Source organism: Drosophila obscura, unplaced genomic scaffold, assembly GCF_018151105.1.
Source record: "Drosophila obscura isolate BZ-5 IFL unplaced genomic scaffold, ASM1815110v1 contig_176, whole genome shotgun sequence".
Taxonomy (NCBI): Eukaryota; Metazoa; Arthropoda; class Insecta; order Diptera; family Drosophilidae; genus Drosophila; species Drosophila obscura.
This window is the reverse complement of record NW_024542763.1, coordinates 489034-516561: the sequence shown is the minus strand read 5'-3', so window position 1 is coordinate 516561 and position 27528 is coordinate 489034. Positions and strand designations below refer to the sequence as shown.

General features: G+C 45.9%; 1 protein-coding gene across 1 annotated transcript; it reads left to right on the top strand.

Moving 5' to 3' along the window:
- Nucleotides 1-7439: 7439 nt before the first annotated feature.
- Nucleotides 7440-27528, top strand: LOC121403921. Its single transcript, XM_041592213.1, has 5 exons — nt 7440-7538; nt 10431-10891; nt 10949-12706; nt 12777-14052; nt 27404-27528. Exons 1-5 carry the CDS (start codon nt 7440-7442, stop codon nt 27503-27505), a joined length of 3696 nt encoding a protein of 1231 aa, XP_041448147.1. The 3' UTR covers nt 27506-27528.

Sequence of the window (27528 nt, the reverse complement as noted above, 5' to 3'; positions counted from 1 at the left end):
AAATCCGACGCGCTATATTGCAAATTGACCGTGGGAGCCTTACGTAACGAGGCTTTGTTTCCCACGCCAAGACACCTGTATGGAGGCAACACATTCTGACAATTTTCAAATATAAGTTTTATTTCAATAACGAATTAATTAATAATTAATAGTCACTTCAAGGGCTCCGATAAGCCAATCGGGCCCCTCCACGTCGGGAGGCACCGGGGACAAATCGGTTAACGGAACAAGCTCGCAATCTAACAGGATTAAGTAGAAAAAATATACCTTTATATGGACGGAAGAGTGAGGTACAGCTTTCAATTATCTTAAACAGGCTCTTATAAACCCTCAAATCTTACAATACCCAGATTAATAAAAATCATTTTGCTTTACCACAGATGCTAGCCGGTGCGCATGTGGAGCAGTACTAAGCCAAGAGTACGATGAAAAGCAACTACCAATTGCATATGCATCTAAGGCGAACACAAATGGCGAATCCAATAAATTAACAGTAGAGCGCGAAGGAAGGTGTGAGTCGCTTCTGGGGACGCGACTCTACTTATACCCGTACTCAGTCATTTTTAGGATTATAATTATTTAGAATTTTTTTAGAATTTTAAAATTAAAAAAAAAAAATTTACATTTTAAAATTTTTGCTACATCTGATATCTACATCTACGCATACATCTACAATGTGTATTCTACATCTAACATGTAGATTGTAGTAGTAGTAGTTCTTTATTATACCCGTACTCAAAAAAGAGTTAAGGGGTATATTAGATTTGTGGTAAAAGTGGATGTGTGTAACGCAGAGAAGGAAACGTTTCCGACCCCATAAAGTATATATATTCTTGATCAGCATCAATAGCCGAGTTGATATAGCCATGTCTGTCTGTCCCTCTGTCCGTCTGTCCGTCTGTCTGTCTTGTTGAGCGCCTAGATCTCAGAGACTATAAGAGCTAGGGCAACCAAATTTGGTTTCCAGACTTATGTGATATCCCACTGCTACAAGTGTATTTCAAAATTTCGCCCCGCCCCCTTCCGCCCACACAAAGAACGAAAATCTGTGGCAGGCACATTTTTAAAGGTACGATAAAACTAAAAACGCAGTATCGTAGAGAATGACCATATCTACCAGACTCATCTGAATCAGATCGGATCATAATTATAGCCAGAATGAAGAAATTAATTTTCAGTTGCTTCCCCTGCCCCCTCCAGCAAACGACAACGCAACTCATTTTCCTTCTCGCTCGCACACTCTGCCGCGTTCAGTGCGCGAGCAACCCCTAGCGGAGGAGATGTAGAATATGAATGGAACATGTACAATCTACATGTTAGATGTAGAATAGACATTGTATATGTAGATGTAGATAGCAGATGTAGCAAAAAAATAGCAATGCCCTTTTGGGCATTGACAGCGATTGCCGCTGGGGCCGCATCATATTGCAATTTGTCTTTAGAGTGGTGCTTAAATTGATTGGCCAAACACACTTCATGAATACACTACACCTCCCCTTTTTGTAAGAATAACGTAATATATATAGAGTTATTCTAAGGTGTATATGATGTATTATTTGTGTGTTCCTTATAATGCATTTATGCGATTTTGTTAACTTATAATAGTTTTAAAGTGTACATACGTGTATTTTGTTTTAAGTGTACATTGCTTCTGTATAAAGTATATATATAAAAGTTTTAGAGTGTGCGTGTACGTTGTATTAAGTGTACATTTTTATACCCGTACTAAAAAAAAGTTAAGAGGTATATTGTATTTGTGGTAAAAGTGGATGTGTGCAACGCAGAGAAGGAAACGTTTCCGAACCCATAAAGTATATATATTCTTGGTCAGCATCAAAAGCCGACTCGATATACCCATGTCCGTCTGTCCGTCTTGATGAGCGTCTAGATCTCAAAGACTATAAGAGCTAGAGCAACCAAATCTTGTTTCCAGACTCATGTGATATCACACTGCTACAAGTGTATTTCAAAATTTAGCCCCGCCCCCCTACGATCCCATGAAAGACGAAAACCTGTGGCAGGCACAATTTTAAAGATACGATAAAACTGAAAACGCAGTATCGTAGAGAATGACCTACATATCTACCAGACTGCAGAATCTGAATCAGATCGGATCATAATTATAGCCAGAATGAAGAAATTAATTTTCAGTTGCTTCCCCTCCCCCCCCAGCCAGACGACAACGCAACTCATTTTCCTTCTCGCTCGCACACTCTGCCGCGTTCAGTGCGCGAGCAACCCATAGCGGAGGAGATGTAGAATCTAAATGGTTCATGTGTAATCTACATTTTAGATGTAGAATATACCTTGTAGATGTAGATGTAGATAGCAGATGTAGCAAAAAAAGTGTAAAATGTTTTTTTGAATTCTAAAATTCTAATAAATCATATGCTTAAAAATGTATATACTGACTGAGTACGGGTATAAGTAGAGTCGCGTCTCGAGAAGCGACTCACATGTTCCTTCTCGTTATACCCGTACTCAAAATAGTGTTAAAGGGTAAAAGTGGATTTTTGTCTAGTTGTCCGAAATGGTGTCCAATTGAACTCGCCGCTCCTCTGCTCTGTTGCCGGCCTTGCGTATCTGGGCGTGTGTGGCGAGGGTGCAAGAGTGGTCGGGATGGTCCGCTCTGGAATACTCTCGAACTCCGTGGCCAGCAGTGTTAGCTGTGACAGGTCTTGCAGTTCGTAGCGGCGCAAGTACATATGGTATGCTGGTAGGGCATGGTTGTAAGTCCTGTTTAGTTCTTTAACCGCGTAGTAGCCAGCGTGGTGCATGAGTAGCCGCATCTCGATGAGGACATCTTTGAACAATTCCCCCACCGCTTGCTTGCGGGCTCGGATCTGGTCTTCCGATTGTCAAAATAGCGTGCGTGTCGGATGGTCCAGGAGTAGTGGGCAGTGGTGGCTCTAGTGGGCAGTGGTGACTTTCCTAGTGGCCCGGCGACTAGTGCGGAAAATTTCTTTCTGTGCTCATCGACCGTTCCTTCGTTGCCGAATCCGAATTCTTTGGCGAGGACTTCTAGTTCGTCCCGACGGAGTTTGTGGATCCAGCCGGTGCTGGCCCCTGGATTGCAAAAGTGTTCCGCAGGGTATGCCTCCTCTGGTTCTTCCTCGTCGTGATATTCCATGGTGGTTTTCTGTTGATTTTGGCACTGAGTCACTGTCATTTGTTATTGATGAGCTGTTATTGGTGAGTTTGGCTTGTGTGGGCAGTGAGTCGTTATTCCACGAAGTCCCTGATTTCGGTTTTCTTGAAATTTTCCTACAAAAATCCTTTAAAGTCCCTGTTTGGGCACCACTTGTAAGAACCTATCTCAGGCTGGGATATGCATCAGTCTGTCCAGAGTCCTGAATTACTAGATAATTTATAATTCACGAGGACTTTATTGGAAAAACGGGGACTTTGCCAGCACCTGAAATAAAATGATTAGCGAAATCACAACACTTTTGGTTCCTTGACTTTTAATGGGTATCTTTATTTTCCATATTATTATGCTACCGTGTTATGTTATGTATTAGGTTATTTTTATTTGTTCTATGACGCGTATGGTTGACCGACTGCCTGACTTGCGTGTTTGTTATTTGCCTGACTGCTATGGCTGATGGACTGCCTCGTCTCAAAGGCAGGGCCTTTTACGGATCGGCCAGCCATCGATTTTTCCACCAATGTCTTACAGATGTCGTATTTCTACTTCGGAATGTTGGAAGGATTCTAATAGGCCGTTTATACTGGGGCTGCGTCATGCTTCTTTGCGTCTTGCCGGAGACGCAGTTTTTTTTACATAGGTTAAGCATAGGGCCCTAGTGGTGGCAAACAGTTGCGTCGGTCTTTGATTCATGTGCGTCTATTCGATATATTCGATTGCTTTTGCGCCTAACAGCACATTTTTGCACTTTTCTGCCTATCAGCGCAACTATCACCACCAATAACTCCTGACTGGCTCGCGCGTGTGAGTGAATTGCCCGACTACCGAGGGTTACCTTATGCAAACGCCTACCAACAAATGTCCCAGGTAAGGTGATCGGTGTGCACCGGTACCGTGGGAAAGGAATTTTGTTGACACTTCGTGAATAAACTCTAAGGAATATTTATTTATCTAATATTTTTTTTAGGTAATCATTGCGTAAGCCCCCTTGTGCCAGTCTCCTGTTGTTTAGGGTGTGCTGAGTTTTCGTTTTTGTTGGGTGTTGAACGCGTCATTTGAGAGCGTTTGGTTACTTAGGTTTTGCTGTGGTGGGGGTTGATTATATAATCTTGGTCAGCGCCTTTCCGTCGATTGGCCGCGCGTGTTCTGAGTTTTTGGTTTTTCTTTCTTTCTGTGGAAGTAGCGTTGCTTGTATCGACTGCTTGTGACGAACCATGGGGTCCATGGTTCTTTAAACGGTTTACTTCTTTTTTATATAGGACTTCGTATATTTTTGGCACCTTAAGACATTTTTTGATACTCTTATTAGGAGTGTTTTTTTTATTATTAATTTTTCGGCCTCCGACCATGTTGTTACATTGAGTATTTGGCTGCCTTGGCAGTTAAACTTTTCAAATCGGATATTTCTTTGCGGGATAGCGCATCCGCTACATAGTTTTCTTTCCCTGCTATGTACTCCACCACAAAATCATATTCTTCTAATCGCATTCGTGTTAATTTGGACGGGGGTTTTTCATTGAAAATAAGTATGTTAATAGACGATGATCGGTTTTTACCAAAAATTTGGTACCGTGAATGGCTATTAATACTTTTTATACCCGTACTCAAAAAAGAGTTAAGGGGTTTATTGTATTTGTGGTAAAAGTGGATGTGTGCAACGCAGAGAAGGAAACGTTTCCGACCCCATAAAGTATATATATTCTTGATCAGCATCAATAGCCGAGTCGATATAGCTATATCCGTCTGTCCGTCCGAGACTCAGAGACTATAAGAGCTAGAGAAACCAAATTTGGTTTCCAGACTCATGTGATATCACACTGCTAAAAGTGTATTTCAAAATTTCGCCCCGCCCACTTCCGCCCCCACAAAGGACGAAAATCTGTGTCAGGTACAATTTTAAAGATACGATCAAACTAAAAACGCAGTATCGTAGAGATTGATCATATTTACCAGATTGCCGAATCTGAATCAGATCGAATCATAAATATAGCCAGAATGAAGAAATTAATTTTCAGTTGCTTCCCCCGTCTACTTCAGCCAGAGATCTACTCATTCTCTTTCTCGCTCGCACACTCTGCTGCGTTCAGTGCGCCAGCAACCCCCAGCGGAGGAGATGTAGAATCTAAATGGTACATGTACAATCTACATGTTAGATGTAGAATAGACATTGTATATGTAGATGTAGATAGCAGATGTAGCAAAAAAATAGCAATGCCCTTTTGGGCATTGACAGCGATTGCCGCTGGGGCCGCATCATATTGCAATTTGTCTTTAGAGTGGTGCTTAAATTGATTGGCCAAACACACTTCATGAATACACTACACCTCCCCTTTTTGTAAGAATAACGTAATATATATAGAGTTATTCTAAGGTGTATATGATGTATTATTTGTGTGTTCCTTATAATGCATTTATGCGATTTTGTTAACTTATAATAGTTTTAAAGTGTACATACGTGTATTTTGTTTTAAGTGTACATTGCTTCTGTATAAAGTATATATATAAAAGTTTTAGAGTGTGCGTGTACGTTGTATTAAGTGTACATTTTTATACCCGTACTAAAAAAAAGTTAAGAGGTATATTGTATTTGTGGTAAAAGTGGATGTGTGCAACGCAGAGAAGGAAACGTTTCCGAACCCATAAAGTATATATATTCTTGGTCAGCATCAAAAGCCGACTCGATATACCCATGTCCGTCTGTCCGTCTTGATGAGCGTCTAGATCTCAGAGACTATAAGAGCTAGAGCAACCAAATCTTGTTTCCAGACTCATGTGATATCACACTGCTACAAGTGTATTTCAAAATTTAGCCCCGCCCCCCTACGATCCCATGAAAGACGAAAACCTGTGGCAGGCACAATTTTAAAGATACGATAAAACTGAAAACGCAGTATCGTAGAGAATGACCTACATATCTACCAGACTGCAGAATCTGAATCAGATCGGATCATAATTATAGCCAGAATGAAGAAATTAATTTTCAGTTGCTTCCCCCGCCACCACAGCCAGAGACACGCTACTCATTCTCTTTCTCGCTCGCACACTCTGCCGCGTTCAGTGCGCGAGCAACCCATAGCGGAGGAGATGTAGAATCTAAATGGTTCATGTGTAATCTACATTTTAGATGTAGAATATACCTTGTAGATGTAGATGTAGATAGCAGATGTAGCAAAAAAAGTGTAAAATGTTTTTTTGAATTCTAAAATTCTAATAAATCATATGCTTAAAAATGTATATACTGACTGAGTACGGGTATACGTAGAGTCGCGTCTCGAGAAGCGACTCACATGTTCCTTCTCGTTATACCCGTACTCAAAATAGTGTTAAAGGGTAAAAGTGGATTGTTGTCTAGTTGTCGGGCGAGGTTTGCACTGATAAAGCTTCGGGATGCCCCGGTGTCGATCGTGGCTTCCGTTGCGTGTTCTCCTATGGTCACCCTCTCCACTATCCTGCCGTCGCTCACGTGCAGGAGATTCTTTGGTTGCGGGTCGTTTTCAACTGCACCCGTGTCAGGCGACAGCAATCGATGGTCCGTGTGCCGCACTTGCCACATTCCCAGCTGAACAGGATCGAGGGATTATGGCAGTCGTATGCCGCATGTCCTGCTTCACCATACCGGCGACAGGCTGCGCGTGGGGTGGCGATGGGGGTCGTGATCATGGGATGCGCTACATCGGAATTTGCTGTACTGGCTGGGTGACTCTAACGAGTCCTAATGGGGCTTCCGAAATGGTGTCCAATTGAACTCGCCGCTCCTCTGCTCTGTTGCCGGCCTTGCGTATCTGGGCGTGTGTGGCGAGGGTGCAAGAGTGGTCGGGATGGTCCGCTCTGGAATACTCTCGAACTCCGTGGCCAGCAGTGTTAGCTGTGACAGGTCTTGCAGTTCGTAGCGGCGCAAGTACATATGGTATGCTGGTAGGGCATGGTTGTAAGTCCTGTTTAGTTCTTTAACCGCGTAGTAGCCAGCGTGGTGCATGAGTAGCCGCATCTCGATGAGGACATCTTTGAACGATTCCCCCACCGCTTGCTTGCGGGCTCGGATCTGGTCTTCCGATTGTCAAAATAGCGTGCGTGTCGGATGGTCCAGGAGTAGTGGGCAGTGGTGGCTCTAGTGGGCAGTGGTGACTTTCCTAGTGGCCCGGCGACTAGTGCGGAAAATTTCTTTCTGTGCTCATCGACCGTTCCTTCGTTGCCGAATCCGAATTCTTTGGCGAGGACTTCTAGTTCGTCCCGACGGAGTTTGTGGATCCAGCCGGTGCTGGCCCCTGGATTGCAAAAGTGTTCCGCAGGTATGCCTCCTCTGGTTCTTCCTCGTCGTGATATTCCATGGTGGTTTTCTGTTGATTTTGGCACTGAGTCACTGTCATTTGTTATTGATGAGCTGTTATTGGTGAGTTTGGCTTGTGTGGGCAGTGAGTCGTTATTCCACGAAGTCCCTGATTTCGGTTTTCTTGAAATTTTCCTACAAAAATCCTTTAAAGTCCCTGTTTGGGCACCACTTGTAAGAACCTATCTCAGGCTGGGATATGCATCAGTCTGTCCAGAGTCCTGAATTACTAGATAATTTATAATTCACGAGGACTTTATTGGAAAAACGGGACTTTGCCAGCACCTGAAATAAAATGATTAGCGAAATCACAACACTTTTGGTTCCTTGACTTTTAATGGGTATCTTTATTTTCCATATTATTATGCTACCGTGTTATGTTATGTATTAGGTTATTTTTATTTGTTCTATGACGCGTATGGTTGACCGACTACCTGACTTGCGTGTTTGTTATTTGCCTGACTGCTATGGCTGATGGACTGCCTCGTCTCAAAGGCAGTGCCTTTTACGGATCGGCCAGCCATCGTTTTTTCCACCAATGTCTTACAGATGTCGTATTTCTACTTCGGAATGTTGGAAGGATTCTAATAGGCCGTTTATACTGGGGCTGCGTCATGCTTCTTTGCGTCTTGCTGGAGACCCAGTTTTTTTTACATAGGTTAAGCATAGGGCCCTAGTGGTGGCAAAAAGTTGCGTCGGTCTCTGATTCATGTGCGTCTATTCGATATATTCGATTGCTTTTGCGCCTAACAGCACATTTTTGCACTTTTTTGCCTATCAGCGCAACTATCACCACTAATAACAACAAAAACTTGTAGATCAAAAATTAAATTTTGGCGCCAGGAATTTATGGTTGTGCAAAAAGGTAAAAATATACATAAAATCATTAAATAAAATACTTGGAACTGATTGTATTATTTTCATACGACATTTGTGTGACCCCTGATGCCATTAAGACACTGCTGCAGACGAACTTCGATGGTTTTTATAATTTGAAGAAGAACTCCCAAAATCTCTACAAAGAAATGTCTGAAAATAATACATAAATATGAGAATCAATTCTCTTTCAATTTTCTTGTCGTCTTGCATAATTCTGTTGATTTCTCAAAATTTGTTTTTCTTTCCATGTCATCAAGCACCCAAATCAAAGTTCAAGACGCACGTCTGCCAATGTAAAAGCCTTTTCTGCTTTATTGTATCTATTCCGATATCGATAGCAGTGTCCCAGTGTCCAATATTTCCGGTAAGGGAAGTCGCAGACTGCTGACTGGCTCGCGCGTGTGAGTGGATTGCCCCGTAATCGAGGGTTACCTTAGGCAATCGCCTCCCAACAAATGTGCCAGGTAAGGGGATCGGTGTACACCGGTACCGTGGGAAAGGAATTTTGTTGACACTTCGTGAATAAACTCTAAGGAATATTCATTTATTTAATATTTATTTAATTTTTTTTAGGTAATCATTGCGTAAGCCCCCTTGTGCCAGGCTCCTGTTGTTTGGGGTGTGCTGAGTTTTCGTTTTTGTTGGGTGTTGAACGCGTCATTTGAGAGCGTTTGGTTACTTAGGTTTTGCTGTGGTGGGGGTTGAATATATAATCTTGGTCAGCGCCTTTCCGTCGATTGGCCGCGCGTGTTCTGGGTTTTTGGTTTTTCTTTCTTTCTTCGGTCGACCTCTGTCTGTCTTTCGAACTGTGCTGCGCCTTCAATTTCTTTGGTGTTGATATTTTCACCTGGGAGTAGCGTGGCTTGCATCGATGGGATCCATGGGGCCCATGGTTCGTTACACGGTGTTGAGAGTAGCAGCAGCGAGTTGGCAGGGGGCTGTTGTTAACAGCCGGAGCGCGCTCTCTCTTGCCTGGCGCTAGCGAGTTGGCGGGCAGCCAGCTCACTAAGCTGGAGTTTAGTATTCTACCCACCCCCGTACATTCCGGTACGCGTCGATACATAGAATCGTTTATATTCACACCCACATACATACACACATATAATCAAACAACCGCGCCGTTTCGAGTGCCCAATAAACCGATTTGTTAACCATCATACTGTGCCTATTCATTGCGGGACACTTTGGATCTTCTGAGGGCTTATCTGCAGCACTAGGAAGCGCCCTACTACAAACATTGGTCCTTCGAGCCGGATTCTTGCTGAATCGAGATTGTCCCAGCAAGCATCGGTGGATTCCAGAGAGAACTGCAGATAAGTACGCTCATATTGTGCCGCCAATCGATTCCTTCCGCGATTGGCGTTCCGCACTATTCACGTCCGAGTGTCCACTTATCCATATGTACATATATATTTTTATGTACATATTGTCCGATCTCACTAACACTTTCCGTTAGCTATTAGCAATTATCCGCTACACAGCCACAATAGCGGCGTCCGACACGTATGTATATATGCATGTGCATATGTTGTGCCTGATTCGCACACACATACCCCGCCCCCAATAAAACACTCATCCGAAGTAATTTATTGGCGTTGTTTATTGTATTTATTGTTTATTGTGTATATCGAATTGTATATTCTTACAATCTTATTTTCACTCAATACTTCTCATAAATAATAAACCTCATTAATCCCGGTGGGAAAATACCTAAAAAATACCGATTACTCCACATCTACATACCACACTTAGTATATGTAGGCACGAACGCGTTCGTCCGATACGCGGTACCAGCACTCCGCTGCTTATGCAAATTTCGCAATTACCAAGAATTTAAGCATTCCAGGCGCCCCTAAAGTGACCCACAGCCCGTCCGACGCTCAGCCCACCGTGCAAAATTATTTCACCTCGGGCACCAGGCCCGTTCTTCTAGGCACGGCAATAATTAACATTTGCCACCTGGGGACAAATTTCCGCGCCCGCGCTCTAATCTAATCGCTCTAATCGGGCTCCGAGGCTACGTTCATTACGGAACGGCTTTTTAACATCATCAAACTACCATTCCGCCTTATTCAGGCACAAGTCTCAGGCCTGAGTCAGTCGGTAGCAGCTCAGTCCAAGAAGCTCTGCCACTTTTCCATTCGTTCCCCGACTAAGCCGGGCTTGCAGTTGAAAGCCGCGGCTTACGTATTGCCGGAACTAGCAGGCAATCTCCCTTCATATCCAATTCTGCTAAGTGCGTTGCGAGATTTGCCGAACCTGCCATTAGCTGATCCCACCTTCTATGAGAGCTCGCAGATAGATGTCCTGATCGGAGCCGATATCCTTCCCTCCATCCTTCTGAGCGGTTCACAGACCGACATTTGTGGCTCTCTCCTTGGGCAGGAAACGATTTTCGGGTGGTTGCTTACTGGTCCGGTGCCCAGTGCCCCCCCGAACCGAATCGCATCTTTCTCCACACAAGTGTCCAACGTCCTCGATGCTCCATTAGACAAGCTCCTCACAAAGTTTTGGGAGGTGGAGGATCTACCAACCAAGTTAGTAGGAGAGTCCGATTCCTATTGCTAAAGCAACTTCCTACAAACCACCACGAGGGCAACAAGCGGAAAATACATGGTAACCCTACCATTCCGCGACCCGGGTCATCTCGGGTCTGGCCTAGGGTATTCAAGGTCCATCGCACTAGCCCAGTTCTTAAGGAACGAGAATCGGCTGAAGAGAGATTCGCCGTTGCACGAACAGTACGTTTCCGTAATCCAAGAATACTCAGATCTGGGCCACATGACAGAGGTCCCTCCGAGCCACGACTCCAACAACTACTATCTCCCTCACCACGCAGTAATCAAACCCGATAGCACTACAACGAAGCTTCGTGTGGTGTTTAACGCATCCAGCCCATCCGCGAACGGAACGAGCTTGAATGACCTCCTTCACGCGGGCCCGGTCCTACAATCCGATTTGACCCTTCAGATTCTGAAATGGCGCTACTTCCGATATGCGTTCAACGCCGACATCACCAAAATGTACCGTCAGATTTGGATGGATCCAGAACACACTCGTTTCCAGAGAATATTGTTTCGAAACGCAGAGGGGGAAATTCGTGATTACGAATTGAAAACCGTCACCTTTGGCGTCAACTGCGCCCCCTTTCTCGCCATTCGAGTCCTTCAACAGCTTTCCAACGACGTCCAATCGCAATTCCCCAGGGCTAGTCATATCATTCGGCACTTTATGTACGTCGACGATGTCCTCGCCGGCGCTGACTCCACACAGGAGGCTCAGCTAGCCATCCGCGAATTACAGGCCGCCCTCAGTTCGGCAGGTTTTCCGCTACGAAAATGGACAGCCAACCACAAGGACGTATTGGCCGAGATTCCGAGTGACCACCTCCTTCACACTGATTTCCTGGAGATTGACGCACAGAGCACGGCAAAGACCCTCGGCATTCGCTGGAAAGCGACCTCCGACGAGTTCTTCTTTGTTCCTCCGGTGCTCTCGCTTGAGTCATCCTACAGCAAGCGAGAAGTCCTCTCGCAGATAGCGAAACTGTTTGATCCTGCAGGGTGGCTGGCACCGTTCATCGTCCGCTCCAAGATCTTCATGCAGGAAATTTGGTTGCAGGAACTGGAGTGGGACGAGAACCTTCCCAACGAACTGTGTCAATACTGGCAAGCCTTCCTGCGTAGCTACTCCTGTCTCACCAAGATCCGTATCCCAAGGTGGATTGGTTCCCAGCCATCCGTTAAGGTGGAGCACCATGGGTTCTGTGATGCCTCAGAAAAGGCTTACGGCGCCGCGATTTATGTTCGCGTTGAGATGGGCCAGCGTATCGACGTGCATCTACTGGCAGCGAAGACACGAGTTGCGCCCGTAAAAACCGTATCGCTTCCCCGGTTAGAGCTGTGCGGGGCCGTGCTTCTAGCCGAAATGGCGACGGCTATCCTGCCAAGTATGCCGACGACAGGGTCTACCTGTTACTACTGGACAGATTCCACAATCGTTCTCGCCTGGTTGAACAAGCCTGCATGCCATTGGACCACCTTCGTGGCCAATCGAGTGACGAAAATCGCTCAAACCACCGAGACCCAAAAGTGGTCTCATGTTCGCTCCGAGCACAACCCGGCGGATTTAGCCAGTCGGGGGGTTCCTCTACAGGATCTGGTTGACAACCATCTCTGGTGGCATGGGCCCTCGTGGTTACAGCAACCACGCTCTCAATGGCCGCTCCAAGATCAGGAAACCCCCGTCATAGACCTCGAGCAGCGGGCTGTGAAAGTCCATTTCACAACCAGCCCACCCGAAGACTTCCTCGAGCGATTCTCCACGCTTGAAAAAGCTCTACGAGTCCGCGCGTACGTCCTGCGTTTCCTACAGCGCTGCCGAAAACTACCGTACCGTACTACAGGAGATCCATCCTACAAGCGGAGAAATTAACCAGGCTGAACGAACTCTTATCCTAGAAACTCAGCGCCGAGAATATTCTCAAGAGTATCACTCCTTACGTGAGAAGCGTCCAGTGCCTCGATCAAGTTCTATCCTGAATTTGAATCCGTTTATGGATCAACATGGGGTCATACGCTCCTGCGGCCGTGTATCTACGGCGCAAGGGCTGAAGTATGACGAGCGACATCCCATAATTCTTCCGTATAACTGTCGTTTGTCGCGACTCCTCACGCAGTTCACACACCGGATCACTCTTCACGGGGGCAGCCAATTGATGGTGCGACTTATCCGATCCAAGTATTGGATTCCACGGATTCAGAAGCTGATGAAGGGTGTCGTGAACTCTTGCAAAGTGTGCCTTATCCACAAAAGGAAGTTGCAAACTCAACTGATGGGGGATCTCCCCAGGGAGCGAACTTCATTCTCCCGACCTTTCACGCACACCGGAATTGACTACGCCGGTCCCTTCGAAATCCGCAACTACACAGGGCGGGCGTGCCTTATTACCAAGGGGTATGTGTGCGTGTTCGTGTGTTTCTCCACGAAGGCTATTCATTTGGAGCCTACGTCCGACCTCACCACCGAGAAATTTCTCGCTGCCTTCGCGCGGTTCGTCGCGAGACGAGGCTGTCCACAGAGTATCCACTCCGATAACGGCAAGACCTTTGTGGGCGCAGCCACAGTACTGGCCCGTGATTTCCTAGAAGCATTTAAGGACTCTGTGATTGATGCGTATAGTCACCAAAGGGTCTCGTGGAAATTCATCCCACCAGGGGCCCCACATATGGGGGGACTTTGGGAAGCCGGAGTGAAGAGCTTCAAAACCCTGTTCTATAAGGCCACGTCCACTCGTAGATACACCTTCGAGGAGCTCTCCACGCTTCTCTCGAAAATAGAGGCGTGCCTTAATTCCAGACCGCTCTCGCCTATGTCCGAAGATCCGACGGAGTTACTGGCCCTAACTCCCGGGCATTTCCTTACGGGGGGACCCTTAATGGCGACGGCGGAGCCAGAAGTTAAGGGTGACCTCACCTCGATCATAAATCGATGGCAACATCTGAAGGCACTCAACCAACAGTTCTGTCGTAGGTGGAAAGAGGAATACCTCAAGGAACTCCACAAGCGGACCAAATGGCAAACGCCCACGCCCAATCTGCAGATTGGTGATATGGTCGTCGTCAAGGAAGACAACTTGCCGTCTAATGAATGGCGTCTCGGACGAATCCATTCCGTGTACCCCGGCGCCGACGATCGGGTCCGTGTAGTCGACAAAAAAAAAAAAATTTACATTTTAAAATTTTTGCTACATCTGATATCTACATCTACGCATACATCTACAATGTGTATTCTACATCTAACATGTAGATTGTAGTAGTAGTAGTTCTTTATTATACCCGTACTCAAAAAAGAGTTAAGGGGTATATTAGATTTGTGGTAAAAGTGGATGTGTGTAACGCAGAGAAGGAAACGTTTCCGACCCCATAAAGTATATATATTCTTGATCAGCATCAATAGCCGAGTTGATATAGCCATGTCTGTCTGTCCCTCTGTCCGTCTGTCCGTCTGTCTGTCTTGTTGAGCGCCTAGATCTCAGAGACTATAAGAGCTAGGGCAACCAAATTTGGTTTCCAGACTTATGTGATATCCCACTGCTACAAGTGTAGCGCCCCGCCCCCTTCCGCCCACACAAAGAACGAAAATCTGTGGCAGGCACATTTTTAAAGGTACGATAAAACTAAAAACGCAGTATCGTAGAGAATGACCATATCTACCAGACTATCTGAATCAGATCGGATCATAATTATAGCCAGAATGAAGAAATTAATTTTCAGTTGCTTCCCCTGCCCCCTCCAGCAAACGACAACGCAACTCATTTTCCTTCTCGCTCGCACACTCTGCCGCGTTCAGTGCGCGAGCAACCCCTAGCGGAGGAGATGTAGAATATGAATGGAACATGTACAATCTACATGTTAGATGTAGAATAGACATTGTATATGTAGATGTAGATAGCAGATGTAGCAAAAAAATAGCAATGCCCTTTTGGGCATTGACAGCGATTGCCGCTGGGGCCGCATCATATTGCAATTTGTCTTTAGAGTGGTGCTTAAATTGATTGGCCAAACACACTTCATGAATACACTACACCTCCCCTTTTTGTAAGAATAACGTAATATATATAGAGTTATTCTAAGGTGTATATGATGTATTATTTGTGTGTTCCTTATAATGCATTTATGCGATTTTGTTAACTTATAATAGTTTTAAAGTGTACATACGTGTATTTTGTTTTAAGTGTACATTGCTTCTGTATAAAGTATATATATAAAAGTTTTAGAGTGTGCGTGTACGTTGTATTAAGTGTACATTTTTATACCCGTACTAAAAAAAAGTTAAGAGGTATATTGTATTTGTGGTAAAAGTGGATGTGTGCAACGCAGAGAAGGAAACGTTTCCGAACCCATAAAGTATATATATTCTTGGTCAGCATCAAAAGCCGACTCGATATACCCATGTCCGTCTGTCCGTCTTGATGAGCGTCTAGATCTCAGAGACTATAAGAGCTAGAGCAACCAAATCTTGTTTCCAGACTCATGTGATATCACACTGCTACAAGTGTATTTCAAAATTTAGCCCCGCCCCCCTACGATCCCATGAAAGACGAAAACCTGTGGCAGGCACAATTTTAAAGATACGATAAAACTGAAAACGCAGTATCGTAGAGAATGACCTACATATCTACCAGACTGCAGAATCTGAATCAGATCGGATCATAATTATAGCCAGAATGAAGAAATTAATTTTCAGTTGCTTCCCCCGCCACCACAGCCAGAGACACGCTACTCATTCTCTTTCTCGCTCGCACACTCTGCCGCGTTCAGTGCGCGAGCAACCCATAGCGGAGGAGATGTAGAATCTAAATGGTTCATGTGTAATCTACATTTTAGATGTAGAATATACCTTGTAGATGTAGATGTAGATAGCAGATGTAGCAAAAAAAGTGTAAAATGTTTTTTTGAATTCTAAAATTCTAATAAATCATATGCTTAAAAATGTATATACTGACTGAGTACGGGTATAGTAGAGTCGCATCTCGAGAAGCGACTCACATGTTCCTTCTCGTTATACCCGTACTCAAAATAGTGTTAAAGGGTAAAAGTGGATTGTTGTCTAGTTGTCCGAAATGGTGTCCAATTGAACTCGCCGCTCCTCTGCTCTGTTGCCGGCCTTGCGTATCTGGGCGTGTGTGGCGAGGGTGCAAAGTGGTCGGGATGGTCCGCTCTGGAATACTCTCGAACTCCGTGGCCAGCAGTGTTAGCTGTGACAGGTCTTGCAGTTCGTAGCGGCGCAAGTACATATGGTATGCTGGTAGGGCATGGTTGTAAGTCCTGTTTAGTTCTTTAACCGCGTAGTAGCCAGCGTGGTGCATGAGTAGCCGCATCTCGATGAGGACATCTTTGAACAATTCCCCCACCGCTTGCTTGCGGGCTCGGATCTGGTCTTCCGATTGTCAAAATAGCGTGCGTGTCGGATGGTCCAGGAGTAGTGGGCAGTGGTGGCTCTAGTGGGCAGTGGTGACTTTCCTAGTGGCCCGGCGACTAGTGCGGAAAATTTCTTTCTGTGCTCATCGACCGTTCCTTCGTTGCCGAATCCGAATTCTTTGGCGAGGACTTCTAGTTCGTCCCGACGGAGTTTGTGGATCCAGCCGGTGCTGGCCCCTGGATTGCAAAAGTGTTCCGCAGGGTATGCCTCCTCTGGTTCTTCCTCGTCGTGATATTCCATGGTGGTTTTCTGTTGATTTTGGCACTGAGTCACTGTCATTTGTTATTGATGAGCTGTTATTGGTGAGTTTGGCTTGTGTGGGCAGTGAGTCGTTATTCCACGAAGTCCCTGATTTCGGTTTTCTTGAAATTTTCCTACAAAAATCCTTTAAAGTCCCTGTTTGGGCACCACTTGTAAGAACCTATCTCAGGCTGGGATATGCATCAGTCTGTCCAGAGTCCTGAATTACTAGATAATTTATAATTCACGAGGAATTATTGGAAAAACGGGGACTTTGCCAGCACCTGAAATAAAATGATTAGCGAAATCACAACACTTTTGGTTCCTTGACTTTTAATGGGTATCTTTATTTTCCATATTATTATGCTACCGTGTTATGTTATGTATTAGGTTATTTTTATTTGTTCTATGACGCGTATGGTTGACCGACTGCCTGACTTGCGTGTTTGTTATTTGCCTGACTGCTATGGCTGATGGACTGCCTCGTCTCAAAGGCAGGGCCTTTTACGGATCGGCCAGCCATCGATTTTTCCACCAATGTCTTACAGATGTCGTATTTCTACTTCGGAATGTTGGAAGGATTCTAATAGGCCGTTTATACTGGGGCTGCGTCATGCTTCTTTGCGTCTTGCCGGAGACGCAGTTTTTTTTCATAGGTTAAGCATAGGGCCCTAGTGGTGGCAAACAGTTGCGTCGGTCTTTGATTCATGTGCGTCTATTCGATATATTCGATTGCTTTTGCGCCTAACAGCACATTTTTGCACTTTTCTGCCTATCAGCGCAACTATCACCACCAATAACTCCTGACTGGCTCGCGCGTGTGAGTGAATTGCCCGACTACCGAGGGTTACCTTATGCAAACGCCTACCAACAAATGTCCCAGGTAAGGTGATCGGTGTGCACCGGTACCGTGGGAAAGGAATTTTGTTGACACTTCGTGAATAAACTCTAAGGAATATTTATTTATCTAATATTTTTTTTAGGTAATCATTGCGTAAGCCCCCTTGTGCCAGTCTCCTGTTGTTTAGGGTGTGCTGAGTTTTCGTTTTTGTTGGGTGTTGAACGCGTCATTTGAGAGCGTTTGGTTACTTAGGTTTTGCTGTGGTGGGGGTTGATTATATAATCTTGGTCAGCGCCTTTCCGTCGATTGGCCGCGCGTGTTCTGAGTTTTTGGTTTTTCTTTCTTTCTGTGGAAGTAGCGTTGCTTGTATCGACTGCTTGTGACGAACCATGGGGTCCATGGTTCTTTAAACGGTTTACTTCTTTTTTATATAGGACTTCGTATATTTTTGGCACCTTAAGACATTTTTTGATACTCTTATTAGGAGTGTTTTTTTTATTATTAATTTTTCGGCCTCCGACCATGTTGTTACATTGAGTATTTGGCTGCCTTGGCAGTTAAACTTTTCAAATCGGATATTTCTTTGCGGGATAGCGCATCCGCTACATAGTTTTCTTTCCCTGCTATGTACTCCACCACAAAATCATATTCTTCTAATCGCATTCGTGTTAATTTGGACGGGGGTTTTTCATTGAAAATAAGTATGTTAATAGACGATGATCGGTTTTTACCAAAAATTTGGTACCGTGAATGGCTATTAATACTTTTTATACCCGTACTCAAAAAAGAGTTAAGGGGTTTATTGTATTTGTGGTAAAAGTGGATGTGTGCAACGCAGAGAAGGAAACGTTTCCGACCCCATAAAGTATATATATTCTTGATCAGCATCAATAGCCGAGTCGATATAGCTATATCCGTCTGTCCGTCCGAGACTCAGAGACTATAAGAGCTAGAGAAACCAAATTTGGTTTCCAGACTCATGTGATATCACACTGCTAAAAGTGTATTTCAAAATTTCGCCCCGCCCACTTCCGCCCCCACAAAGGACGAAAATCTGTGTCAGGTACAATTTTAAAGATACGATCAAACTAAAAACGCAGTATCGTAGAGATTGATCATATTTACCAGATTGCCGAATCTGAATCAGATCGAATCATAAATATAGCCAGAATGAAGAAATTAATTTTCAGTTGCTTCCCCCGTCTACTTCAGCCAGAGATCTACTCATTCTCTTTCTCGCTCGCACACTCTGCTGCGTTCAGTGCGCCAGCAACCCCCAGCGGAGGAGATGTAGAATCTAAATGGTACATGTACAATCTACATGTTAGATGTAGAATAGACATTGTATATGTAGATGTAGATAGCAGATGTAGCAAAAAAATAGCAATGCCCTTTTGGGCATTGACAGCGATTGCCGCTGGGGCCGCATCATATTGCAATTTGTCTTTAGAGTGGTGCTTAAATTGATTGGCCAAACACACTTCATGAATACACTACACCTCCCCTTTTTGTAAGAATAACGTAATATATATAGAGTTATTCTAAGGTGTATATGATGTATTATTTGTGTGTTCCTTATAATGCATTTATGCGATTTTGTTAACTTATAATAGTTTTAAAGTGTACATACGTGTATTTTGTTTTAAGTGTACATTGCTTCTGTATAAAGTATATATATAAAAGTTTTAGAGTGTGCGTGTACGTTGTATTAAGTGTACATTTTTATACCCGTACTAAAAAAAAGTTAAGAGGTATATTGTATTTGTGGTAAAAGTGGATGTGTGCAACGCAGAGAAGGAAACGTTTCCGAACCCATAAAGTATATATATTCTTGGTCAGCATCAAAAGCCGACTCGATATACCAATGTCCGTCTGTCCGTCTTGATGAGCATCTCGATCTCAAGACTATAAGAGCTAGAGCAACCAAATCTTGTTTCCAGACTCATGTGATATCACACTGCTACAAGTGTATTTCAAAATTTAGCCCCGCCCCCCTACGATCCCATGAAAGACGAAAACCTGTGGCAGGCACAATTTTAAAGATACGATAAAACTGAAAACGCAGTATCGTAGAGAATGACCTACATATCTACCAGACTGCAGAATCTGAATCAGATCGGATCATAATTATAGCCAGAATGAAGAAATTAATTTTCAGTTGCTTCCCCCGCCACCACAGCCAGAGACACGCTACTCATTCTCTTTCTCGCTCGCACACTCTGCCGCGTTCAGTGCGCGAGCAACCCATAGCGGAGGAGATGTAGAATCTAAATGGTTCATGTGTAATCTACATTTTAGATGTAAAAAAGTGTAAAATGTTTTTTTGAATTCTAAAATTCTAATAAATCATATGCTTAAAAATGTATATACTGACTGAGTACGGGTATACGTAGAGTCGCGTCTTGAGAAGCGACTGACATGTTCCTTCTCGTTATACCCGTACTCAAAATAGTGTTAAAGGGTAAAAGTGGATTGTTGTCTAGTTGTCGGGCGAGGTTTGCACTGATAAAGCTTCGGGATGCCCCGGTGTCGATCGTGGCTTCCGTTGCGTGTTCTCCTATGGTCACCCTCTCCACTATCCTGCCGTCGCTCACGTGCAGGAGATTCTTTGGTTGCGGGTCGTTTTCAACTGCACCCGTGTCAGGCGACAGCAATCGATGGTCCGTGTGCCGCACTTGCCACATTCCCAGCTGAACAGGATCGAGGGATTATGGCAGTCGGATGCCGCATGTCCTGCTTCACCATACCGGCGACAGGCTGCGCGTGGGGTGGCGATGGGGGTCGTGATCATGGGATGCGCTACATCGGAATTTGCTGTACTGGCTGGGTGACTCTGACGAGTCCTAATGGGGCTTCCGAAATGGTGTCCAATTGAACTCGCCGCTCCTCTGCTCTGTTGCCGGCCTTGCGTATCTGGGCGTGTGTGGCGAGGGTGCAAGAGTGGTCGGGATGGTCCGCTCTGGAATACTCTCGAACTCCGTGGCCAGCAGTGTTAGCTGTGACAGGTCTTGCAGTTCGTAGCGGCGCAAGTACATATGGTATGCTGGTAGGGCATGGTTGTAAGTCCTGTTTAGTTCTTTAACCGCGTAGTAGCCAGCGTGGTGCATGAGTAGCCGCATCTCGATGAGGACATCTTTGAACAATTCCCCCACCGCTTGCTTGCGGGCTCGGATCTGGTCTTCCGATTGTCAAAATAGCGTGCGTGTCGGATGGTCCAGGAGTAGTGGGCAGTGGTGGCTCTAGTGGGCAGTGGTGACTTTCCTAGTGGCCCGGCGACTAGTGCGGAAAATTTCTTTCTGTGCTCATTGACCGTTCCTTCGTTGCCGAATCCGAATTCTTTGGCGAGGACTTCTAGTTCGTCCCGACGGAGTTTGTGGATCCAGCCGGTGCTGGCCCCTGGATTGCAAAAGTGTTCCGCAGGTATGCCTCCTCTGGTTCTTCCTCGTCGTGATATTCCATGGTGGTTTTCTGTTGATTTTGGCACTGAGTCACTGTCATTTGTTATTGATGAGCTGTTATTGGTGAGTTTGGCTTGTGTGGGCAGTGAGTCGTTATTCCACGAAGTCCCTGATTTCGGTTTTCTTGAAATTTTCCTACAAAAATCCTTTAAAGTCCCTGTTTGGGCACCACTTGTAAGAACCTATCTCAGGCTGGGATATGCATCAGTCTGTCCAGAGTCCTGAATTACTAGATAATTTATAATTCACGAGGACTTTATTGGAAAAACAGGGACTTTGCCAGCACCTGAAATAAAATGATTAGCGAAATCACAACACTTTTGGTTCCTTGACTTTTAATGGGTATCTTTATTTTCCATATTATTATGCTACCGTGTTATGTTATGTATTAGGTTATTTTTATTTGTTCTATGACGCGTATGGTTGACCGACTGCCTGACTTGCGTGTTTGTTATTTGCCTGACTGCTATGGCTGATGGACTGCCTCGTCTCAAAGGCAGGGCCTTTTACGGATCGGCCAGCCATCGATTTTTCCACCAATGTCTTACAGATGTCGTATTTCTACTTCGGAATGTTGGAAGGATTCTAATAGGCCGTTTATACTGGGGCTGCGTCATGCTTCTTTGCGTCTTGCTGGAGACCCAGTTTTTTTTACATAGGTTAAGCATAGGGCCCTAGTGGTGGCAAAAAGTTGCGTCGGTCTCTGATTCATGTGCGTCTATTCGATATATTCGATTGCTTTTGCGCCTAACAGCACATTTTTGCACTTTTTTGCCTATCAGCGCAACTATCACCACTAATAACAACAAAAACTTGTAGATCAAAAATTAAATTTTGGCGCCAGGAATTTATGGTTGTGCAAAAAGGTAAAAATATACATAAAATCATTAAATAAAATACTTGGAACTGGTTGTATTATTTTCATACGACATTTGTGTGACCCCTAATGTCATTAAGACACTGCTGCAGACGAACTTCGATGGTTTTTATAATTTGAAGAAGAACTCCCAAAATCTCTACAAAGAAATGTCTGAAAATAATACATAAATATGAGAATCAATTCTCTTTCAATTTTCTTGTCGTCTTGCATAATTCTGTTGATTTCTCAAAATTTGTTTTTCTTTCCATGTCATCAAGCACCCAAATCAAAGTTCAAGACGCACGTCTGCCAATGTAAAAGCCTTTTCTGCTTTATTGTATCTATTCCGATATCGATAGCAGTGTCCCAGTGTCCAATATTTCCGGTAAGGGAAGTCGCAGACTGCTGACTGGCTCGCGCGTGTGAGTGGATTGCCCCGTAATCGAGGGTTACCTTAGGCAATCGCCTCCCAACAAATGTGCCAGGTAAGGGGATCGGTGTACACCGGTACCGTGGGAAAGGAATTTTGTTGACACTTCGTGAATAAACTCTAAGGAATATTCATTTATTTAATATTTATTTAATTTTTTTTAGGTAATCATTGCGTAAGCCCCCTTGTGCCAGGCTCCTGTTGTTTGGGGTGTGCTGAGTTTTCGTTTTTGTTGGGTGTTGAACGCGTCATTTGAGAGCGTTTGGTTACTTAGGTTTTGCTGTGGTGGGGGTTGAATATATAATCTTGGTCAGCGCCTTTCCGTCGATTGGCCGCGCGTGTTCTGGGTTTTTGGTTTTTCTTTCTTTCTTCGGTCGACCTCTGTCTGTCTTTCGAACTGTGCTGCGCCTTCAATTTCTTTGGTGTTGATATTTTCACCTGGGAGTAGCGTGTCTTGCATCGATGGGATCCATGGGGCCCATGGTTCGTTACACGGTGTTGAGAGTAGCAGCAGCGAGTTGGCAGGGGGCTGTTGTTAACAGCCGGAGCGCGCTCTCTCTTGCCTGGCGCTAGCGAGTTGGCGGGCAGCCAGCTCACTAAGCTGGAGTTTAGTATTCTACCCACCCCCGTACGTTCCGGTACGCGTCGATACATAGAATCGTTTATATTCACACCCACATACATACACACATATAATCAAACAACCGCGCCGTTTCGAGTGCCCAATAAACCGATTTGTTAACCATCATACTGTGCCTATTCATTGCGGGACACTTTGGATCTTCTGAGGGCTTATCTGCAGCACTAGGAAGCGCCCTACTACAAACATTGGTCCTTCGAGCCGGATTCTTGCTGAATCGAGATTGTCCCAGCAGCATCGGTGGATTCCAAGAGAGACTGCAGATAAGTACGCTCATATTGTGCCGCCAATCGATTCCTTCCGCGATTGGCGTTCCGCACTATTCACGTCCGAGTGTCCACTATCCATATGTACATATATTCTTATGTACATATTGTCCGATCTCACTAACACTTTCCGTTAGCTATTAGCAATTATCCGCTACACAGCCACAATACCGGCGTCCGACACGTATGTATATATGCATGTGCATATGTTGTGCCTGATTCGCACACACATACCCCGCCCCCAATAAAACACTCATCCGAAGTAATTTATTGGCGTTGTTTATTGTATTTATTGTTTATTGTGTATATCGAATTGTATATTCTTACAATCTTATTTTCACTCAATACTTCTCATAAATAATAAACCTCATTAATCCCGGTGGGAAAAATACCTAAAAAATACCGATTACTCCACATCTACATACCACACTTAGTATATGTAGGCACGAACGCGTTCGTCCGATACGCGGTACCAGCACTCCGCTGCTTATGCAAATTTCGCAATTACCAAGAATTTAAGCATTCCAGGCGCCCCTAAAGTGACCCACAGCCCGTCCGACGCTCAGCCCACCGTGCAAAATTATTTCACCTCGGGCACCAGGCCCGTTCTTCTAGGCACGGCAATAATTAACATTTGCCACCTGGGGACAAATTTCCGCGCCCGCGCTCTAATCGACTCGGGCTCCGAGGCTACGTTCATTACGGAACGGCTTTTTAACATCATCAAACTACCATTCCGCCTTATTCAGGCACAAGTCTCAGGCCTGAGTCAGTCGGTAGCAGCTCAGTCCAAGAAGCTCTGCCACTTTTCCATTCGTTCCCCGACTAAGCCGGGCTTGCAGTTGAAAGCCGCGGCTTACGTATTGCCGGAACTAGCAGGCAATCTCCCTTCATATCCAATTCTGCTAAGTGCGTTGCGAGATTTGCCGAACCTGCCATTAGCTGATCCCACCTTCTATGAGAGCTCGCAGATAGATGTCCTGATCGGAGCCGATATCCTTCCCTCCATCCTTCTGAGCGGTTCACAGACCGACATTTGTGGCTCTCTCCTTGGGCAGGAAACGATTTTCGGGTGGTTGCTTACTGGTCCGGTGCCCAGTGCCCCCCCCCGAACCGAATCGCATCTTTCTCCACACAAGTGTCCAACGTCCTCGATGCTCCATTAGACAAGCTCCTCACAAAGTTTTGGGAGGTGGAGGATCTACCAACCAAGTTAGTAGGAGAGTCCGATTCCTATTGCTAAAGCAACTTCCTACAAACCACCACGAGGGCAACAAGCGGAAAATACATGGTAACCCTACCATTCCGCGACCCGGGTCATCTCGGGTCTGGCCTAGGGTATTCAAGGTCCATCGCACTAGCCCAGTTCTTAAGGAACGAGAATCGGCTGAAGAGAGATTCGCCGTTGCACGAACAGTACGTTTCCGTAATCCAAGAATACTCAGATCTGGGCCACATGACAGAGGTCCCTCCGAGCCACGACTCCAACAACTACTATCTCCCTCACCACGCAGTAATCAAACCCGATAGCACTACAACGAAGCTTCGTGTGGTGTTTAACGCATCCAGCCCATCCGCGAACGGAACGAGCTTGAATGACCTCCTTCACGCGGGCCCGGTCCTACAATCCGATTTGACCCTTCAGATTCTGAAATGGCGCTACTTCCGATATGCGTTCAACGCCGACATCACCAAAATGTACCGTCAGATTTGGGTGGATCCAGAACACACTCGTTTCCAGAGAATATTGTTTCGAAACGCAGAGGGGGAAATTCGTGATTACGAATTGAAAACCGTCACCTTTGGCGTCAACTGCGCCCCCTTTCTCGCCATTCGAGTCCTTCAACAGCTTTCCAACGACGTCCAATCGCAATTCCCCAGGCTAGTCATATCATTCGGCACTTTATGTACGTCGACGATGTCCTCGCCGGCGCTGACTCCACACAGGAGGCTCAGCTAGCCATCCGCGAATTACAGGCCGCCCTCAGTTCGGCAGGTTTTCCGCTACGAAAATGGACAGCCAACCACAAGGACGTATTGGCCGAGATTCCGAGTGACCACCTCCTTCACACTGATTTCCTGTAGATTGACGCACAGAGCACGAGTTCTTCTTTGTTCCTCCGGTGCTCTCGCTTGAGTCATCCTACAGCAAGCGAGAAGTCCTCTCGCAGATAGCGAAACTGTTTGATCCTGCAGGGTGGCTGGCACCGTTCATCGTCCGCTCCAAGATCTTCATGCAGGAAATTTGGTTGCAGGAACTGGAGTGGGACGAGAACCTTCCGAACGAACTGTGTCAATACTGGCAAGCCTTCCTGCGTAGCTACTCCTGTCTCACCAAGATCCGTATCCCAAGGTGGATTGGTTCCCAGCCATCCGTTAAGGTGGAGCACCATGGGTTCTGTGATGCCTCAGAAAAGGCTTACGGCGCCGCGATTTATGTTCGCGTTGAGATGGGCCAGCGTATCGACGTGCATCTACTGGCAGCGAAGACACGAGTTGCGCCCGTAAAAACCGTATCGCTTCCCCGGTTAGAGCTGTGCGGGGCCGTGCTTCTAGCCGAAATGGCGACGGCTATCCTGCCAAGTATGCCGACGACAGGGTCTACCTGTTACTACTGGACAGATTCCACAATCGTTCTCGCCTGGTTGAACAAGCCTGCATGCCATTGGACCACCTTCGTGGCCAATCGAGTGACGAAAATCGCTCAAACCACCGAGACCCAAAAGTGGTCTCATGTTCGCTCCGAGCACAACCCGGCGGATTTAGCCAGTCGGGGGGTTCCTCTACAGGATCTGGTTGACAACCATCTCTGGTGGCATGGGCCCTCGTGGTTACAGCAACCACGCTCTCAATGGCCGCTCCAAGATCAGGAAACCCCCGTCATAGACCTCGAGCAGCGGGCTGTGAAAGTCCATTTCACAACCAGCCCACCCGAAGACTTCCTCGAGCGATTCTCCACGCTTGAAAAAGCTCTACGAGTCCGCGCGTACGTCCTGCGTTTCCTACAGCGCTGCCGAAAACTACCGTACCGTACTACAGGAGATCCATCCTACAAGCGGAGAAATTAACCAGGCTGAACGAACTCTTATCCTAGAAACTCAGCGCCGAGAATATTCTCAAGAGTATCACTCCTTACGTGAGAAGCGTCCAGTGCCTCGATCAAGTTCTATCCTGAATTTGAATCCGTTTATGGATCAACATGGGGTCATACGCTCCTGCGGCCGTGTATCTACGGCGCAAGGGCTGAAGTATGACGAGCGACATCCCATAATTCTTCCGTATAACTGTCGTTTGTCGCGACTCCTCACGCAGTTCACACACCGGATCACTCTTCACGGGGGCAGCCAATTGATGGTGCGACTTATCCGATCCAAGTATTGGATTCCACGGATTCAGAAGCTGATGAAGGGTGTCGTGAACTCTTGCAAAGTGTGCCTTATCCACAAAAGGAAGTTGCAAACTCAACTGATGGGGGATCTCCCCAGGGAGCGAACTTCATTCTCCCGACCTTTCACGCACACCGGAATTGACTACGCCGGTCCCTTCGAAATCCGCAACTACACAGGGCGGGCGTGCCTTATTACCAAGGGGTATGTGTGCGTGTTCGTGTGTTTCTCCACGAAGGCTATTCATTTGGAGCCTACGTCCGACCTCACCACCGAGAAATTTCTCGCTGCCTTCGCGCGGTTCGTCGCGAGACGAGGCTGTCCACAGAGTATCCACTCCGATAACGGCAAGACCTTTGTGGGCGCAGCCACAGTACTGGCCCGTGATTTCCTAGAAGCATTTAAGGACTCTGTGATTGATGCGTATAGTCACCAAAGGGTCTCGTGGAAATTCATCCCACCAGGGGCCCCACATATGGGGGGACTTTGGGAAGCCGGAGTGAAGAGCTTCAAAACCCTGTTCTATAAGGCCACGTCCACTCGTAGATACACCTTCGAGGTGCTCTCCACGCTTCTCTCGAAAATAGAGGCGTGCCTTAATTCCAGACCGCTCTCGCCTATGTCCGAAGATCCGACGGAGTTACTGGCCCTAACTCCCGGGCATTTCCTTACGGGGAGACCCTTAATGGCGACGGCGGAGCCAGAAGTTAAGGGTGACCTCACCTCGATCATAAATCGATGGCAACATCTGAAGGCACTCAACCAACAGTTCTGTCGTAGGTGGAAAGAGGAATACCTCAAGGAACTCCACAAGCGGACCAAATGGCAAACGCCCACGCCCCATCTGCAGATTGGTGATATGGTCGTCGTCAAGGAAGACAACTTGCCGTCTAATGAATGGCGTCTCGGACGAATCCATTCCGTGTACCCCGGCGCCAACGATCGGGTCCGTGTAGTCGACATCCTCACTGCACGGGGGGTCCTCAAAAGGCCCGTCGCAAAGGTCGTTCTTCTGTCCGTAGAACCTCCTCGCTCCATCCAACATTAACGAAGAGCGTGCGCGTCCCCGCT